Below are 21730 nucleotides of genomic sequence, written 5' to 3'. Positions count from 1 at the left end.
ATGTTGTATAAAATTTGAACATGTGCACTTGTCCACTTTGTTCCACTTTATGTGTAAAATAATGACTAAATGTTTGACTGATAATATATGTATGAAGACCACATGAACACACATATTATTTGAATGAGGCTGCATTTGATATATTTGTTACATTGGGTTCAAACTCTCACATGAACATACCCAATCCGCAGTTCCTTAATTCTGATGCTAGTTGAGTTTGAGGAATGTTTTATAGAGCATTAGTGCTAAACTACACATTGTAAAATGTAAAGAAAGGCACCAAACTCTTTTAAAGCATTTTGTAACTTATAATGTTGCAGGAAAATGGGGAAATTGTCCGTAGGGACAAGAGGAAAAGGGATAGTTGATATTAGTTTACATTCTTTTCTATAGATCTGATGGACTGAAAAAAATATTAGGAATGCTGAGGTGCATCATAAAACCATTTAAAGTATTTTTATTCAAAATTTCTGGTCCAAAAGGGTCCAGCATTTTGTAGCAGTTGTTATGAATAGGCCAATAGCTCTAGTACACATAGTTTTTATGAGATTTCAAAAGAAGTGTGTGTGTGAGATTATATGAAGAGAGTTCTGACCACCAAGTGGCAGCAGTGTACGAGCATTCACCACCCAACTTCCTTTCACAGTGAGCCTAGGTCAAATAAAACTCGAGGGAATTGAATTGTAAAGCTTTTCGGAGGTTGATGCCCCACTTATTATGTGTATTATACTGTACTTATTGTAAGCTGCTTATAAGAAATATGACTGAAAAGAGATGAGAGAAAAGTAAGAAAGAACAGTGGCCTGTCGGACAGCAATAGACCTTATTCACACTAGCACCATCTTTGATTTTTAATGGGAATGACATGAGGCTGTGAGGGATGGACTTACAGTCTCTTCAATGGCACGAACGGTATAAAGCTGTATAAAGCTCCTAGATCACATCTGATTTTCTACAGCTCATGTTGTTTGGAGTTCTTTGGATACTGAATGTTCTTGGACAGATATTTGATCAATGTTTTGTCCACGGAACGATCCAAAAACACTTTAAACTGCAGTACAGCCCACTAAAGAGACCGTACATCTATCCCTCACAGCCTTGTTGTCATTTCCATTAAAAATCAAAGATGGCGCTAGCATGAATAAGGTCAGGGGTCGGCAACCTATGGCACGCCTGCCAGCATTGGCACGTGGAGGGGTAACGACTGGCACGCCAGTAATGCCGCAAGAGGAGCAGACTATTTTATTTCTGTGAAATGTCACCTGCATTCCAATCTACATCTTGATGTAATCCTTCCTCATGATCATGCAGTATGTTTTCATGAGCAGAATGGGAGGCTAAACAAAAAGTTAAAATGTGACGAGGCTGCAGTATACCCAACAGACTTGTGCAGCGCGTGCAAGCCATTCGCACATCACGAGCCGGCAGCGCTTCACGTTCGGTTAATCGCGTGAGTAAACGTGTCCGCTTTGCTTCGGTCAGTCTGCGTGGATGACAGCCTACATTCAGTGTTTCTTTTTGCTTTCAGAATAACACGTGATGCAATAAGGAAAACACCACTATTAATCCTTGAGGTTTCCAACCCAGCATACAGGTACACCATCCTTAAACCATAGTCACACTCAAAATTACATTAAATGATTAAAAGAGAAAACATAAACCCACATCGTGGGGTTCAAAAATTGGAGTCTATTCAATATAAATTAAACCTGGAAATAAAGTTTTAGGATTTTGAAGGTGCGTTTCACCGAAAAGGGCTAAATAGTTGATCGGCTTGTGATGCTCAAATGGCTTGCACATGCAGCGTGAGTCTCGTCACACTTTAATAGTGTTTAGCCTCCCATTCATCTGATGAAAACACACTATGTGATCATGAGGAAGGATTACATCAAGATGTAGATTGGATTGCAGGTGCGAAAAACTTCATATAAATAAAATAGCCTGCTCCTCTCTCGCTCTTGCTTGCGTGCTAGTGATTATGCAGTTCTGCATGATTTAGTCAAATATAGTATGACATAATATAAGAAATATTTAAGATTCCACACAATTTTGTGACCGGTAATCAAATAAGCAAATTTGTGACATTAACTGTTAACTCATTTTGTACAAAAGGACTGGTTTTCTTTCATTAAAGCACTTAAGATGCTCTGTGAAAATTCACATGCAGGATCATGATTATATCATAATCATTGGATTTTGCACAAATTTTTCACTCAAACTGTTATGCTGATAATATCATTTGTAATGAAAAGAAACATTTAAATTGACGAAGAAAATAAAAAATGGCACTCCATGTCAAAAAGGTTGCCAACGCCTGGTCTATGTGAATGTAGCGATTTGAGAGCCATTTTGACTCCGGTTGCCTTGGCAGCATGTCTCAGTTTCCCGCTCTCTGAAGAATCTTTTGGGCGAAAAACCCTCGGTTTTCCTGTGGGCCGGGGATAGATATATATATATATATATATATATATATATATATATTATGTATTTATTTTAAATATTTTTTAAGAATTTACAGGGGACAATGCGGCTAGTTATCACAGTTTGTACTCCGGTGACTATTTATCAGGGAAGGTTGTAAATCAGTGGCGTAGCCATAAACAAAACTTTGGGTGTGCAAAGAGACAATTTGGTGTGCGAGAACTAAAGCACAGTTAAGTTAAATATAATAAAATGACCATTAACAACCATTGCATCAATTTCTTTTTGGCTATAATTTTTTTTAAGCTCTGTGTTATGTTTAAATGACTTTTACAAATTAAATGGTGTAGGTAGGCCAGTTAATTTATCAAAATATGAGGCTTAATAATTCGTCATTAAAAAATATGTTTTGGAATGATACATCATTATTTTCCAAAATATGCTAAAGACACAAATATAAATGGTGGTACAATTTGCACATTACAGAAAAGTTTACAAAAGTACACGAGGTTTTAGTTACATTCATTGGTTTAAAAACTTAATTGTGAATAAGTCATAAATCAGTAAAGCATTGTGTTGAACAAAAGAATGCACAACTATAAGAAGATTTAAAACCGTTTTTGAACATTCTTTGTATTTATGGAGTACAGGGAGGTTTGGTTCATAATAAAAAATAAATACAAATAATACTGTTACGTTAATTATTAAGCCAATATAAATAAAGGATAATACCATGTTTGACATTATGCAAACAGACAGTAAGTAGACCGCTGATTATACGCAATAGATTTGCATATCATCAGGGGAATACTTACTGAACCAATAAAACACAGTAAAAACGAGGACAGTATAGCCTACCTTTTTAAGCGTATTCTCTAAATATTCCAAAATATGCATAATATATCGTAATTGGGGAAGAAAAGAACAACAGTTAACTTATTTTGTTTGTATATACACATGCAATTATGAATAAAGACACATAAATCCGTACTTAGTAGCATAAACTTTCTAAATTTAAAGTGTGTGCTTGTTTTCTCAGACACGCACCCGGCATCTGTTGTGAGAGTGTGCGTGCAATCTGAGACAGCCTCTGTAACACACTGGGTATTATTGTAGTCATTATAATTGATTATTACATTTCGTAATCAATACTTTGAAGTTTCAGCATAATAATGATGCATTTATACCCCTACATATTTTAAGTAAGCATCAAAAAACTGTCATTTCATTTAGGTGTGCAAGCTTAAGTTTTGGGTGGCAGCTGCACACCCTGGTACACCTGTTAATTAAAAAAGCAAAACATGAAACAAAATATCAAATTAGTTTTGCCGATCTAATATTGTAATAGATGAAATGCATAATTATTTATAACATTTAAGATTATTGGATATTTATGACATTAAAGACCATGAGGCCTACCTGACACTAACAGTTAACTGTCCCGAGCATTAACTGATTAAGCTGCCAGAATGGATGCCAGTATGGATTTATTGTGCTGACTTTTTGACACAATTTATATATATATTTAAAAAATGACTTGATAATCGCCCAATTGCTATATGGCCCAACAGCAAAATACACTTCACAGACTCCTGCCTGCATTCTTCCATTAATGTTTGGATGGTCTACAAAGACCTACAGATAGAATCATTAGTCTTGCAATTAAATAATTATCATTACGGCTTTAAACACTGTCTTACAGTCATACAGTATTGAAACATTACATCATTTAATCTATTCGAATGAATACATGATTTGTATTACATATACCATAGTAGATAAATAATATTGGCATATATATTCATGTTGTAAAGCCAGAGGAGGATGGGTCATCTAACATTAACACAAAGGCCTAGATAAAAAATACAATTGTATGGATAATTGTAATCAATGGTCTTTCAGTCAAATTCAAACAGTATATCAAATATTCATCCAGTGAAGTCCTGGAAACAATGGAGAAACTAACTTTTTACCTCTATTTTTTTTTTTTTTCTTGTATCATGTTGTCATTGTGGGTTGCCTTGTGACAGTCAGTTACTGATCCAGTTTCCTTTGTAAAGTGTAAATATGCACGTACGCTTGAGACCGCTAAGAGTGCAGCGCATGTTGGTTTGGACCAGGTTTGGACTCTTCCAATCATCATATGACTAGAGTGTGGCTTGAACAGTAGGTGGGTCATACTTTATGTGCTAATAAGCCCCAGCAAGCCCAAAAAACATGAATAATGGAAATAAGCCCAAACAAACAGTAACCTGCGACTGCCCATATTTACAAGCGATTATCTAAAAAAAAAAAAAAAAAAAAGAAGAAGAAGCCCAAATTCACTTAAAATAAGCAGAATTGGCAACTATGGTTTCCAATGTGGAAGGAGATGTAAACTTTCAACATTGCTACAGTGAGTACAGTTTCTGTAGTGAATGACTGGTTTTGCTCATTTTTTCTAAATACAGCTAATTGGTAGTGCTTGTTTAGGTCATATACATTTAAATATATCAGCAACCATTTGATGCTGTACATTGTAACACAGAGAGAATAGCATGTACATTATTTACCCAAAATACCACTATCATCAACAAGCTGTCTGAGTAATAAGTATCATGGTGTCAAAATAAGAGTTCCCCAAGAAATACGCAGGAATGAACCTGGTGTCCTGGTTCTAAACACTTGAAAGGGACGTACTTGTAAGTACAACTTCAGAAGTGGGAAGTAGGATAATACTGCGCTCACATCGTGTCAGAATTACAGTAATTATGAGATGGCAACTCGGAGGTTCAACTTGGATATCTTCACGTCCTGGGAACTCGGAAGTTATTTGTTTCTATCACAACACTTACAGTATAACGCCAAAATGGCTTAGTTGTTGATAACAGCTAAATATTTATCATCATATCAATTCATTAACTCATCTTGATATGTTGTTGCGAAATGTTTAAGAACAATGAAATTGCTCCAGGTAACGTTGGCATAATAAGATGGCATATGAAACAGAAATATATGGTCACTACATTTAACTGTTGAGGCTGCTACTATATTGGTTCTTTGCACATGACTTTACAACTGTCAAGTCGAAGCTCTCATAGAATTCCAAGTTTACAACATGAAATTACATGCTCTACTAAGACGTGAATGCTTTTTACAAGTTGGAATCTTGTAATTACGGTAATTCCGACATGATGTGAACGCACATGACGTGTAATTCCGATAGCGCATGAAGGCAGCATAAAAACCCAAGTAGGTATAGCTGCAGCAAAGAGATCTCCAAAAGAGAGCAGAGGTAACTCCTGAAGGGGAAGGGGTTACTCCAGAAGGGGGTTGGGCCAATTCCAAAAGGGGGCGAACTGCCACACACATTTAGGGTTAAGGAAAGGGTTAGGTTAGGGCCTCTGTATACCTTTGCTGGCAGTTTGGAGCTCCCACCCGTTTTTGGAGCTAGGCATGCAGCTATATCTTTCTCGACATAGCAAAAAACACACTTGATATTTAAATTTGTTTCGTTTTTTTTATCGTTTTTTACATAAACAGATATGCACACAAGACATACACACACTGGATAGGCCAGAACGCTGGGAAAGGTGTTTAAGAGCAAAAAAAAATTAAGAGCTGATCGGTTTTTGCTTAAAAAGGTTTGTTTTTTCCTTGATTTTAGAACACGGTTTACGTGACTTTATGCATTTTCTGGTTATTAAGCATAATCGGTGTAAAATCATGCATATAAACGCACTCCACAGTGCAACCCCAATTCCGAAAAAGTTGGAACAGTATAAAAAATGCTAATAAAAGCAAAAAGGAGTTATTTGTAAATTATATTCACCCATTGCTATATTAAAAGCACTACAACTACACATTATATGATGTTTTACCTTGTGAATTTCATTGTTTTGTTTTTTTGAAAATGTACAGTAATTTCAAATCAGATGATTGCAACACACTCCAAAAAGTTGGGACAGTCGAGTGTTACCACTGTAAAACATCACCATTTCTTCTAATAACACTTATTAAGCATTTAGGCATTGAAGACACAAGTTTGTTAAGATTAAAAGTTGAATTTTCCCCCATTCATCCATTATTCAGGTCTTCAGCGCACAATTGTATGGGGTCTTCATTGCTGTATTGTGCACTTCATAATGCACCGCATATTCTCAATTGGAGATGGTCAGGACTGCAGGCAGGCCAATCTAGCACCTGCACTCTCTGCTTATCCGGCCAGTATGTGGTTTGAAGTTGTCTTGCTGAAAATGGCGGTACGTCCCTGGAAATTTATTTACATATCTGTCTGTATTAATAGTGCTCTCACAGATGTGCAATTTACCCATGCCATGGGCACTGACACACCCCTGGCCCATACAGACACTGGCTTTTGTACCTGACACTGATAACAGCTTGGATGGTCCTTTTCCTCTTTGGCCTGGAGAACATGAACTATTTTTTTAAAAACTATTTGAAATGTGTACTCATCGGACCAAAAAACACAGTTTAACTATTCTACTTTCCATCTAAGATGAGACAGAGTCCAGAGAAGTTGGTAGCGCGTCTGGACAGTGTTGATGTATGGCTTCTGCTTTGCATAGTAAAGTCTTAATTTGCATCTGTGGATGCAGCGGCGAATGGTGTTGACTAACAAAGGTTTACTAAAGTAATCCCAAGCCCATGTTCATGATATCCATTACAGATGAATGATGTTTTCTAAGACAGTGATGTCTGAGGGATCAGAGATCATGCGCATTCAGAAGTGGTTTTCGTCTTGCACTTTACGCACTGAGATTTGACCAGATTCCTTGAATCTTTTAACTATATTGTTGACTGTAAAGGATAAATTGCCCCAAATCCTTCCAATTTGTCAACTTCTTTGGAGCGTGTTGCAATCATCTGATTTGAAATTACTGCACATAAAAAAAAAAAAAAACAATAATAATAATAATAACAATAAAAAAAAAATGAAATTCACAAGGTAAAACTTAATATACTGTTTCGTTGTAGTGTTTTCAATTTAGCAAAGGATGAATATAATTTACAAATCACTACTTTTTGTTTTTATTAGCCTTTTTCATACTGTCCCAACTTTTTTGGAATTGGGGTTGTACTTCAGTACCCTTAAAAGTTCTGTGGAGGTACCACTGCACAGTGATTGTGGTAATAATAGGGGGTAATATTTATATACTGTATAATACACTAATATACGGTAAAAATAGTATACCATTTATATACCATGGTATTTACAGTACATGACTCAAGGTACTTCGAAGAATACATGTGTATTGATAAAGTACCATTGTACTTTGTAGTACTTTTTTATTTGCCTACTGTGTGTAAATACTGTGCATATAAAGGCATAGATGTGCATGTGAGAGATGCATGTAAATTATTATGTGAATCTATGAGGTGTATGTAACTCTGAAATTATGTGTGTGCGCGTCTGGATTATAACAGTACATCTCAATTACAAGTACATACTGTGCATTTAGAATGAACTACACTTGAAAACTCGCGCACACACGCACTTCACCGCCCCCTTCTCTCTCTCTCTCTCTCTCTCTCTCTCTCTCTCTCTCTCTCTCTCTCTCTCTCCGTTATCCTCTTCTCCATTACTCTTGTTTTCCGCGCGTGTGTGATAAATGATGTGAACACAATTTCACGCGCTTGGCTCCAATCATTCCAATGGCTCTTGTCGATCACGTACGCTGATTTTTCATGATCTTCCATTCGCATAACGGGAATATCGCTCCAGCGTCGACGCAGTCCAAGAGCAAACGGGATTTTTTCCCCCCTCGATTGACTACTCAAGGATATTTTCGCATGCCGAGAGACTGAAGAGACAAGAAGATCACGTTCAATGCCGTTGGAACATGTCACATGTTCCCTTTCAAGGTAAGAAGACTGCTGGATTTCTGCTGCATCCCCCGTGTTCCTCCCTCAGCATCCTCTTTCGCTTGTGATGTTCTCTCCCTCTCTGGGTGATGCAGGTGGACTGCTGTCATTTTATCACTTGAATACGCTCAGTTCAGGCAGTTTATGTGTGTTTAAAAGGGATAGAGACCCCTCTGCCCTCTTATGACATTTTACAATCTACTTGCTAATGCATCCCACAGTTTAGAAGCTCACTGGCCAGATAAATCATCTTGAATTATGAACAAGAACTGGCTCAGCCAGTGGCTAACAAGTATTGGAAAAAAAGAAAGAAAGAAAGAAAGAAAATCCTAACAGGAGAATACTTTTTGTTTCTTTGCTGATGTACTCTTTCAGTTTTGTAAAGAATTATAAAGAAATTTGTAAAGAGATGTCACTGCATGCTTTGGGGGAGGAAATGAGCTTAGAGCCATTTCTATCTTATTGCAACAAAATCTGTGACCGATCCTCAATGCAGACACTTTAATGCAATTAACAGTCATTAAATAGTTTGTTTTTAAAATTGCTGTTTTATACTCAGAAATAGCAAAAGTGCTGACTATTCATACATACTTTTGTATGTAATGTTTAAAATTCACTGGAATGATCTGTATGCTATTTTGTTTTGTAGTTTGGTTTCTTGTGATGGGAGAAAATCATCAGTTCCGACACATTTTGCTAATTTCTTCCTTCAAATGTGAAGGACTAATCATTCAAACTAATATCTGTAAGACACAAGGAGGAAAGGCATCACAGCGTACAAGCTCTTGTCTTTGAGCACAGATGGTCCACACAGAAAGGCGAAGCTTATTTTATTTTATAAAAGCACTTACTGTACATTAATCTTTCTGTTAAAACTTGAGTATTATTTGAGGTATAAAGTTGTTTAAATCATCGTTTTTATGGTCGTTTTAGTGTTTACATTGTAAGTTGTAAAACTGGATATTACTTTACACAGAAAAGATTAGTATGCGATTTTATTACACTAAAATCATGTTAACACACGTTGTTTATGTCCTGTGGCTATACTTCTGAAACAGTGTGTATTTCAACATTTACGGATTAGCCCCATTCATTTCCATTGTACATAAGTGCCTCTTAAGGCACAAGTAAAAAAAATATTTTTGTAATAATCAACATTATGCCACAAATGCTGTCGATTGAACTTAACTTGTTTTAAACTCAAAATATTCCTTTAAATTGCATGGGTAGCTCACTACATGCAAGGTTAAAATATGGACAAGATTACTGTAAAGCTTATGCCCATTTGTGAAAAGATCCAAATAATCATGGACTCTCTAAATGATAAACGTTTCACGCAAGCTGGTTCAAGTGTAATCAAATTGCACAGTAGCTCAACTGATAGAGCATTGCACTTGCGATGCAAAGGACCGGGGTAGGAGCCCTAAAGAGTACGTGAGTCGACATGTGCACCACAAAATAACATGGTTGCTTCAGCAATCACGTTTTTCATTTCTTTTATGACACTATTGGTTAGGGTTAGGTTTAGGTTTAAGGTGTAGGGCAGAGAGGTAGGTTCAGAAGAAAATTTTACTCACTTTTAGTGCCACACAGTGGACATTTCATATTGTGACTGCCACGAAGGAACCACATTAGGGCTGAACGATTAACCAAAATAAAATCGAAATCACGATATGACCCAGTGAAATTTTCAAACCGCAAGGGCTGCGATTTAATTAAACAAATAAATAGTCTCAATGCACTGCCTGCTGTGATGCACTTATGTGCACGGCTGTAGCGTGTCGTGTATTCTTAAATACATGTAAGCGGGATCAGTGTATTACACATGTGGTTTCAGAGTCGTTCTGTGCTCCATACTCACAAACTCTACCTATGTGCTGCCCTGAGTGACTGATGTGCTCTGGATTCTGTTCGGTGCCAACGTGCGTTGAGCGCATTATTTGAAGCGCATTTGCGTAATTTTACATACCTCTATGTTTGGCCACTACAATTTACTATATACATTTAAAATAATCCCATGAGAACAGGTTTTTGTTGACAGCAAGGCAGATGAAAGCATTTCACTACATAAAATGCTGTTGTCAACTCAACTACAAACAACAGAAATTTCCATCCCTTCAGTTTCGATAATAAAAGCTTCCGCTGAAATAAAGGCTTGAGGGTTTACCGGGACTGCATAGTAAATTAAAAAAATGATTAAAGAAATAAATTACTATTAAATAATAATGATAGTTATTATTATACAATAATGTATTTCAGTAATAATTTCTTAACTTTACATTATTAATATTGCAATAATATAATATTCAAGTTGACTGGGTTTCAAAAAAATAATGATGAAAAGTGAACTGACCCCAAATTGGACATTTTTTTGTTTTTGTACAAAGCAGACAGATGCAATGCGATTGCTATCCCCCCCACTTCCAGAACAGTATTTCCAGTCGGCAGTAAAGCATGGGCAAAACATGGTTTAATTTTGGTTGAAAGGAATCACACATACAGTATCTTTTGTATTATGTTTAAAATTTTCTAAATTTTTGCAATTCAATTTTTTGACCAAATCATTCATCCCTAAACCACATAATATTATTTTGCAAAAAATGTCACAGTCCAATTTTCATGAGATCAGGCTGGTTTCTCTTCAGTCCACAAAATTTTCAAAGTACAACTGCCTTATAATTGTTTATTTACATTCTCATAGCATATGCTCATAGCTTAAACATTACACGCTTTACAAAAAGACTCAACAAAGTACATCTGATGCCCAATAACAGCTGTTTTCCCTTCTAAGTCAAAATGAACTCTCCTTAGGGTGGGTAGAAAGATCCATTCTCTTTAAGAATACTAAAGCAGTAAGTGTAGTCAGCCACAGAGATTTCTTTTTCTCTAGCTCTATTATAAAACCTAGTGAGCTGCCTTGCTGTCTTCTGCCTACATGAGAAAAAATCTTTTAAAACAGCATCCTAACTCAGATGTAACCTCATAAGTGAATCACTTGGAATGCAACTTTGTGAGCCACAGAAAAAGTGCATCTCAAACTAAGCGATTGGGAGACTCGACTCGCAAATTGATCCCAATAGAGTTTAACATTATCATGTTGATAAGCAAACAAGCTAAGATGTATAAAAATACTCAGCATACACAAATATTGGATAAAATAGTCAATTATTAAAGGGATAGTTCACCATTAACTCACCCTCATTCCATCCCAGATGTGTATGACTTTCTTCTGCTTAACACAAACAAAGATTTTTAGAAGAATATCTCAGCTCTGTAGGTCCATACAATGCAAGTGAATGGTGACCAAAACTTTGTAGCTCCAAACATCACATAAAGGAAACATAGACGTAATCCATATGACTCCAGTGGTTAAATCCATGTCTTCAGAAGCAATATAATAGGCGTGGGTGAGAAACAGATACATATTTAAGCCCTTTTTTACTCTAAATCTCCATTTTCACTTTTACATCTGAAAGTCACATGTGGTGCCTGTTTAGTTTCACTTTCACATCTGAAACTGAAAGTTAAAGTGAAGATTTAGAGTAAAAAAGGCCTTAAATACTGTTCTGTTTCTCGCCCACACCTCATACGTCATCACACATCATATCACTTCTGAAGACATGGGTTAAAACACCGAAGGAATATGGATTACTTTTCTGTGATTTTTAGAGCTTCAAAGATCTGATCACCATTCACTTGCATTGTATGGACCTACAGAGCTGAAATGTTCTTTTAAAAATCTTTGTTTGTGTTCAGCAGAAGAAAGAAAGTCGTATACATTTGGGATGGCATGAGATTGAGTAAATGATGAAAGAATTTTCATTTTTGGGTGAGCTATCCCTTTAATTAGATTGATCTTTTTAACTATTAAATGAACTAAATGTATCTTTAGAAACAACATTTCTCTTAACTTGTCTCTTGAACAAGGTTTTTAACTGGGATTGCTTCCTTTCAAAGGATACGTAAGATGCTGGCTTACATTTTTGTGAAAATCTATCCTAGAAGGTAACATACTAAGTATGCTGCCTACATTTTCGAACAGCCTTCATGTTGGAAGCACACCTATAATATCCTAAAATGCTGTCTCACTAGGTTTTGGAACAGAGAGTCAGTCTCACATCGACCCCAGCAATGCAGAATAAATTAAGCTCACTCTGCTCTGGGGATTCAATGCTCACACCAGGACCACAAAAGAAGCCTGCAAGAATAAAGCAGATGTTCACTTATTATAAAGTCGACTGTATAGTAATTAAATTATGCTCAAAGAACATTTAGCCTACAGCTTGACTTAATGGTCCACTGTAGTAAAGATGATCTCACCATTTTGATTGGTTTTAACTATTCATGCTCGCCAGAAGGTAATTTAGGAGGCAAAAGAAAGTTAATGCCTGATTCACCCCTAAGCCAGAATAAGGTCTTGATAATAAAACTAATAAAATTGCATCAGTCTGTCATTTCAGTATTAAACATTAGAAAGGTTTATATGAAACGCAAGATCCTACATCTATAAACAGTAACTACAGTTTGTGATAAATTATTTTATTTTAAGTATTAAACTTTAACTTGTAACTTTTCCGGTGCCATTTGTGCTACAAACATAAGTTATGCTATCGTGCGGTTGTTGGAGAGAGGTGTGCTATTTGCCTTTAAAGTTACACTTTACAGGAGGGACCCATGCCATATCTATGGACCAGAATATCATGACTTAAAGGTGGGCTTTCATTACTTGGGCCACATCACCCCAGCAACCATACAGCAACACACTAAAAGCCACACACATAGAATACCTTAGCAACTGCATAGCAATGCTGTGGCAACCACCCACAACACCCTACCATCGTTTTGGCGACTTTTTGCACAGGCAAGCACCAAGCATTTTCTTTAGAAAATGTAAAAATCTAGTGTGTGGCATTGATTCAAAATACTTTCAATGAAACAATTGTATTCCATCAGTGGATTTGATGTCATTGTATTATGCTGAATGTGCCGTTTTGATCTGTTATAATGCTTTCTCCATCTTGATACAATGTAGGCCTACTTTTTACTTTGTTCTTTAAAGACCCCAAGAGTTGTATGACTTTTTTTTTTTAGACCATGTCCATTAGCTTTGAGGCCATCTATATACTCCCAAAAGTTGACTAAATGAAATTTTAGCAGATATATGCGTTAAATAAAACATTTCTGTTACGGGAAAACGGTCCAATTAAAGGCTTTCTAGAATGAGCAAGCAAATGTAGTAAATGATTCGTGGCTGTGATGTAATGGGGTATTTAAGTAATATGGATTTAATTTAAACTAGTTTTAGAAGCTGGTGGGTGTTGGATTTCTCACTCAAGACACCGATCTGTAGGGGTGAGCGACATGACCAAAATCTTATATTGTGATATAAGTCATTTTATATCATGATAACAATATATATCACGATGTAGCACATTTTCTGAAAAATAAATAAAAATGGGTTTATATTAAAAAACCATATTGAAGGCTAAAGGCACGGTCACCCATACCTTCGAATGACGAGATTCCGCAGGTGAAGAAGGCGTGGGTGGATGTTGAGCACGTGTGAAATAAGCAACAAAATAAATGCCAAGCAGCCTCTTTTTAAGCTTCACTTTATACTCTGGGAGAGTGAAGTTAAAAAGAAACTCACTTAAATGATTTCCTTGTCCATTGTGAACTTTCAGTGTAGTTGTGTACAAAGCTCTGCCCACACAGAGGTCACCGCTAAACCAAACAACTTCCTATTGGTCAACACTGCGATTTCACCTGTCAAAGATCACCAAACTTGAACTGCATGCAAAATCCTCAAGGGGAAATTATTCGCCACCAGAAGTTCACTGATCCAGATTCCCATTGAGACTGTATTTCGCCCACGGAATTTCGCCATGCAAAGGCATTTGTGACCGCGCCTTCAAGCCTCTTTTTGAATAATCCAGTCAGTTATGTACATTTTTCATGAATGAAAACTACTTCCTCTTATATCATTTTCTCTTTATTTGGAACTTGACAAACATACACAAGTGAAAATAAATATAAATTAATTAATTAAAAAACTCAATTTGGTTTAAAAATCAACCTTACCATAATGCAAAATTTCATATTATGCCACATTTCAGTCTGATGTTGTTGAATAGTATTCTTCTTCTTATAAACTTTCCTCAAGAAACTCGATATCTTCTCAAAGCAATGCAATAAAGTAAATACAGAAGTAAAAAAATATCCAAAAAAAATAAACATTTCATTAGACTCTTAATGATTAAAGTCTCTCTAGAGAAGATATGAATCTGAATATTCCTAGTTTCAAACATCATTCGAACAGAATTTTATGAAGAATGATGATGTATAGTTTAAAAAACCTGCATGACACAATTGTTTGCAAATGACACATTGTTGTAGATGTTTTCCTCATTAGTCGTGGTTAGAATGTCAGGTTGTCTAGACGTTTGAGATATTTGACTTTGAGGTAAAAAAAAAACAACAAAAAAAAAAACCCTCAGATGAATTCAAATGAGTCACGAAAGTCATCCAGTGTCGATTCTTTAGATACATTACAAAACATGAAAAAAAAAATGTAACTGAATTTAGCTTTTCACTTTTTTTTTAGGAAACTCTAGTGGGCTTCCAAAACTATGTGGACACTTAAGCCACACTTAATGTTTAAATGTCATTGTATTATTCAACAAAATATCAAACCTAGTGGCAAGTACAGACAAGCACACTTTCTGGTTGTCAATTGTTAGTGGAACATGTCCATAGCTTGGCCAGAAGCATACTGTAGTTTACGCAAATACTATGTTCAAAAGCAGATGCAAAGGTTTGGCCAATGAATTGAGAGCGAACACTCACTGCATTAACTCAGATGTGTTGTTATTTAGCATGCTAGCTATGAACATGTTCATAAGATCTCATTTGCACAGCAAGATTCTGCTAAAACTGTTGCTCTGCCTTGAAAGAGGAAATTGAACTTGGAAGCGGACAGTTTACACGAATGCGAGCAATAGCGTCCCCTGCAAAAACACTCATAATGCATATTTGCACTGCATTATGAATTGAGAATGGATATTTGCATTATGTTATAAATTGACACAAATTTGCATTATGTGATGAATTGAGAATGCAATTTTAAGTTGCTTTATGAATTGAGAACGCATAATTACGCTGCGTTATGAATTGATTCATATTTACATAATCAATTAACACATATTTGCATTGCATTACGAATTGAGAACACATATTTGCCATGTGTTGAATTTAGAAAGCATTTTTTTCATTGCGTTATGAATTTAGAATGCATATTTACGCTGTGTTCTGAATTGACAACGCACATTTTCTTTGAGTTATGAATTGAGAACGTATATTTGCACTGCGTTATGAATTGAGAATGCATATTTGTGTTGCATTATGAAATGAGAATGTATATTTGTGTTGCATTATGAAATGAGAATGTATATTTGTTTTGCCTTTTGAATTAAGAAGAGTTTCTGTTACATTAAAAATTGCTGCACACTGAACGCATATTTGCTTGTTGTTGTTGCGTTATGAAGTGAAAATGTGTAACGAGCGATAGCGAGACAAACAGACCCAAGAGCAGAGGAACAGTTCAAAGGAATTATTCACAAAATATAAACAGCCACTGAGCTGAAGAATGTCAAGGATACCGGCACCGGCTGCAGCAGCGGGACGCAATCTCTGAGAAGCATGTGCGCCATGGCCGTGCAAGGGGTAATCCGTGAAGAGTGTGTTCGTAGAATGAGAGTATGCGTTGTGGAAGTCAGGAATAGATTAATAGAATCCTTCGTTGAAGTTTAGTGAGGTGCAGAACAATGCCCAGCTGAGATAGGCGATCTTACTCCCGACACACGGGCAGAGACGAGGTATCCTTCATGGAAGACCAGCTGACATGCAGCAAAACTGGAAGGCAACCACACTCCCGACACATGGGCAACCAACAGATACATGAGACAGGACCAACTAGGCATAGAGAGTGAGGTTAGTTACTTCACATCAAACAACAATCTAGCAAAGATACTGAGAACACGAAGGGCTTAAGAAGGGAGTGAATTAGAGGGGAACAGGTGTTGCTCAGCACACTAATCAGTGGCATGATCAACGTTCCCCCGGAAACAATCAATGTTCCCATGGAAACACCAATTATGCATGCCAGCTGTGTCTGTGAGACATGAGGGAGAGAAAATGACAAACATACAAAACAAACCGGCAAACTCACCGGAGCCGTGACAGAATGCATATTTGCTGTATAATGAACAGGCTCGGCTCCAGATCGAAATCACTGAGGGTGCTTCAGAATTAAGTGGGGGTGCGCTAGTAGTTAAAGTGAAGAAGCAATATAGGACCAACACTATTCAATGAGGGTGCTTTAACATCCATTTTGGGGTGCTTAGCACTTAGGCTTGCAGCCCTCAAGCAACCCCGTAAGACCAGGCCTGGTAATGAATTAACACATATTTAAGTTGCACTATGAATTGACGCATTTTACAATGCAACAACATGAAATTGAACTTGCGTTGTGAAGCATCTACATCCCGACACTTCCGACACTTCATTCCATGTGGGATATGTTTTAGGCCTTAATGAGTAATGATGTACAGCTGTTGTTACTCTGAACCTGTGTAAACTTGAGGGGGAACAGACTTTATACATCTACTAAAAATCACCTTGACATCAGTTTGTTAAACATAATAGCTAAAATAGCTCAGAGAAGTTAAGCTACGTACTTCCGCTACGTAGGGCAGGCCGCGACCGATGAGTGCATGAGCTGTGCAACATTTTTACAGTTGAAGAAGTACATCATCCGGCTACTCTTAGTACTTTTCTTCCTGTTGAATGTCAAGTCAAGTCAAATTTATTTGTATAGTGATTTTCACAACAGGTGTTGTTTCAAAGCAGCTTTACATGGAATTATGCTATAACAGAAAATTAATTAATATAATGCCAATATTAGTTTTTTATGTCTAGAACTATTAGTGGTTAAAATTAGTAAAATAAGTAAGTGTTGTGGCTCAACAACACTTTTGTATGAACTATAAATTTTAGTGTTAAAGTCCTTGAAGTCATCCCGAATTAACTAAGGAAGTACACGTGGATGAATTGTCCTTTGATTTTGGCAGATGAAGGCTTTTGATAGTGGTTAATTCATTTTCTATGTAGTTCTTTTTTTTTTTTCTTTTTTTTTTTTAAGAGAGTGTTGTCACTCCTTTGACCAATTTGATATTGGTTTCATTCAGTGAGGAGCATCGCAAGCTGGAAGTTTACGGCAGGTAATTTTGGTGAACACCATCCTGAGCCCATGCTTCGGACAGTGGCTCATGAAGAATCCCATGTCTTTGAGTTTGCATCAATTCATCCTCTGTGAAGGCTGCAGTTGGTCATCATCACTCAGCGACAAAGTGGGAGTCGGACGTCAGGCAGGACCGGAGATGGATCTGGCTGGCTCTGGTATAATCCAGAGGTTTAGACAGGGAAAGAAATAGAATAAAATGAGCATAGATGCCATTCATTTTAAAGCAGGGATAAAGATTAAGAGAAGTGTTTCCGATTCCGGCAGACCTAACTAAAACAGCATAACTATGAATTGAGTGATAAATTAGGTGTATTCCTGGCTGAATAGATAAATCTTTAATCTAGATTTAAACTGAGAGACTGTGTCTGAGTTCTGAACACTGCTAGGAAGACTATTCCATTGCTTAGGAGCCAAATATGAAAATTATATTATATCCCTCCTTTTGTGGATTTTGATATTCTCTGTATTGTTAACAGGCTGGAGTTTTGCAATCGTAGTGAGCGTGATGGATTATAGCGTGATATAAGGTCACTTAAGTACTTTGGAGCTAGACCATTCAAAGCTTTGTAAGTAACAGAATTTTAAAATTAATATGAAAATTAACAGGTAGCTAATGTAACGCCAATCAAATGGGGCTGATATGATCATATTTCTTGGTTTTAGTTAGCACTCTGGCTGCTGCATTTTGAACCAACTGAATTTTATGTATTAAACCTGCAGGACATCTACCTAGTAATGCATTACAATAATCTAGTCTTGAGGTCATGAACGCATTAATTAGTTTTTCGGCATCAGAAACACATAGCATGTGTCATAACTTAGCAGTATTTCTGAGGTGGAAGAATGCAGTTCTACAGATATTGGAAATTTGTTTTTCAAAGTTTAGATTGCTATCAAATATAACACCAGTGCAGTGATTTTTTTATTTTTTTATTTTTTTGCTGTAGAAGTTGACGTTACAGTACATCCACCAAGAGTCAGATTATATTTTAGCGTTTATTTTTTGAGGTTTATTTTTTCAAATAATTAGTACCAAGGAAATTTCTAGCCATCCATTCTTTGATATCATTTATACACTCTGTTAATTTGGAAAACTGTGAAATTTCATCGGGTTTCAAAGAAATATTAACTTGGGTTATCGCCAGCTTAACAGTGAAAACTAACACCATGGTTCTTGATAATGTCTCCCAGGGGGAGCATATATAGTAAGAAGCCCTAAAACTGATCCATGTGGCACTCCATACTTAACTTTAATTTGATCAGACAGTTCCTTATTTACACAGACAATGTGGTAGCGGTCACAACACAATTCCCGTAGTTCCATTTATGTTATTCCATAGTTTTGATGACTTTACTATTATTCTAAAATGTGAAAAAAAAAAAAAAATTATAATAAAGAATGAGTAAGTGCTTCAAAACTTTTGACCGGTAGTGTATGGTGTCGAAGGCAGCACTAAGATCTAAGAGCACTAGAAGAGAAATGCAGCTGCGATCAGATGATAAGAGCAAGTCATTTGTAACACTGATAAGTGCAGTCTCTGTACTGTGATAGGGCCTAAATCCTGACTGAAATTCTTCATATATACCATTCTCTGTAAAAATTTACATAGTTGGGAGGACACTACCTTTTGTCGTATTTTCGACATAAATGGGGGATTTGAAATTGGTCTATAATTAGCCAATTCTCCTGGATCAAGCTGTGGTTTCTTGATAAGCGGTTTGATAGCTGCCAGTTTAAATTTTCTTGGGACATGTCCTAAGCATAATGAGGAGTTAATAATATTAAGAAGAGGTTCTGAGATTACAGGAAATGTAATCGGTATTGGGTCTAACATACATGTTGTTGATTTTTATGTTTTGATCATTTTTGTTAGCTCTTCCTGACCCTGACCCATAACAGCGAAGGATTGAAGCTGCTCATAGGGAATAATTTTAGTCTTCTGGGGTGCAGTGGCAGATGGATGCATAATTCCAATTTGTTTCTGATGATTTTGATTTTATCAGTAAAGAAATGTATAAAGTCATTACTACTATGCTGCGATGGAAAATCTGGTTCAATCAAAGTTTTATTCCTAACCAGTTTAGCCACAGTACTGAATAAAGACCTAGGATTGTTGTGGTTATTTTCTATGAGTTTGCTCAAATATGCAGACCCGGCAGTTAATACATCTAATTTTGTATTCTTCCACTTACGCTCCATTTTCCGAGCTGCTCTCATGAGAGTATGAGTGTGATCATTGTACCATGGTGTGGGATTTTTCTCTTTAACTTTCTTTAATTGAAGGGGGGCAACACTATCTAGAGTGCTAGAGAAGACTGAATCCATATTTTCTGTGACAACATCAAGTTCTTCTGAACTTTTTGGTGTACTGAGGATTTGAGACAAATCTGGAAGATTATTAGTGAAGCTGCCTTTAGTAGTTGAAAGAATAGTTCTACCTGAACGATAACATTGCGAAGATTGAGTGACCTTTGCTAAGTGCAGCATACAAGAGATGAGGTAATGATCTGAGAAATCATCGCTCTGTGGCAGAATTTCTATATTATCAATATCAATTCCGTATGACAAAATTAGATCTAGTCACATTTTGTCTAACCCCAACAGAGTTGAGAATATCGATAAATGCTAATCCCAGTGTATCATTTTCGTTATCTATGTGGATGTTGAAGTCACCGACGATTAAAGCTCTATCCACAGCAACTACTAGATCTGACAGAAAAGCACCAAATTCTGGAAGAAATTCAGAATATGGCTCTGGTGGTCTATATACATGTTGCAAGAACAAAAGACAATAAAGATTTTTTATGTATAGCTGACGATGTCACATTAAGCATTATCAGTTCAAAAGAATTAAACTTATATCCAGACCTTTGAATAACATAATATATATCACTGTAAATTGTAGCTACACCTCCTTCTCGACCTTTCAGACAAGGCTCATGTTTATAACAACAACCTGAGTGAGTAGACACATTTAAACTAATATATTCATCTGTTTTAATTCAGGTTTCAGTCAAACAGAGTGAATCCAAATTATGATCTGTAACAATTTAATTTACAGTTAGTGATTTGGATGAAAGCGATCTAATGTTTAGTATCCCTACCTTTATATGATGTTTATCTTCATTTATTTTATTTTTTTTTAAACTTTGACATCAATAAAAAAAAAATCAAAATGACTTAATGAGGGTTTTTTGTTTGGTAGTTCAGGGAACAGACACAGTCTCTATATGATATATACTGTAGGTGATTCATTCTCTATGTGTTGTAGTATATGTGACCTGTGAGAGCTAGCAGACGTTGGAATTAGCCAGTTTGCCTGCTTCCTAACCTGGGCCCCAGTTAGTCATATACTATCACTGTTAAGACTATGAGCCATATTACAGGAGAGCGGCACCTTCCCTGGAGGGATGGACTCAGTCTCTCTTTAGCAGGTCAGGTCTTCCCCAAAAACTCTTCCAATTGTCTATGAATCCAATGCTATTCTCTGGACACCACTCAGACATCCAGCTATTCATTGACACTAATCTACCATAAACCTCATCACCACAATGAGCAGGGAGGGGGGCAGAGCATATTATAGTGTCTGACATCATTTTTGCAAGTTCACGCACCTCTTTAACATTAACTTTAGTGATCATAGTTAGTGCTGACATGAATAACAGCCTTAGAAAATCTATGTTTAGCATTAGCCAGCACTTGTAAATTTGATCTGATGTCTGATGCTCTGGCACTTGAAATGCATTTAACAATAGTGGCTGGAGTCTCTATTTCCACATTCCTTACAATAGAACCACCAATAACAAGGGCACTTTCTACATGATTCTCAGTGGGTGCATCACTGAGTGGGAAGAATCAATTGGAAATCCTAACAGGAACGGGAGAATGGTCTCGCTTTGCCCTACGAATATGCTGCTGAGATGTCACCCAAACGCCCAGCTGCGGGGGCTCTACAGCTGGAACCAAAACAGTATCTTCCGGCTTCTCTTTCTCACTGACCTTCACAAGGGTTCAGATGCATGTCTTTAACTCATTTATCTTCTCCGTCAGCTTGACTAATTCTTTACCTTTAGCACATGTAAATCCCTCACTGCTGACAGAAGAAGCTATAGTAAACATATGATATGTGGTGCAAGTAGCGA

General features: G+C 36.5%; 1 protein-coding gene across 6 annotated transcripts in view; it reads left to right on the top strand.

The window, feature by feature from the left end:
- Positions 1-8034: 8034 nt before the first annotated feature.
- LOC127453083 (ras/Rap GTPase-activating protein SynGAP-like) overlaps positions 8035-21730 on the top strand; it is a 178992-nt gene continuing 165296 nt past the window's right edge. For all 6 annotated transcript variants that reach the window (XM_051719144.1, XM_051719142.1, XM_051719138.1 and 3 more), the window contains exon 1: positions 8035-8286. In XM_051719144.1, the coding sequence (XP_051575104.1) occupies positions 8265-8286 (22 nt within the window). In that variant the 5' untranslated portion in view covers positions 8035-8264. The remainder of the gene's footprint in view (positions 8287-21730) is intronic.

This window comes from Myxocyprinus asiaticus, chromosome 15 (assembly GCF_019703515.2).
Source record: "Myxocyprinus asiaticus isolate MX2 ecotype Aquarium Trade chromosome 15, UBuf_Myxa_2, whole genome shotgun sequence".
Taxonomy (NCBI): Eukaryota; Metazoa; Chordata; class Actinopteri; order Cypriniformes; family Catostomidae; genus Myxocyprinus; species Myxocyprinus asiaticus.
This window is presented reverse-complemented; position numbering and strand designations above follow the sequence as displayed.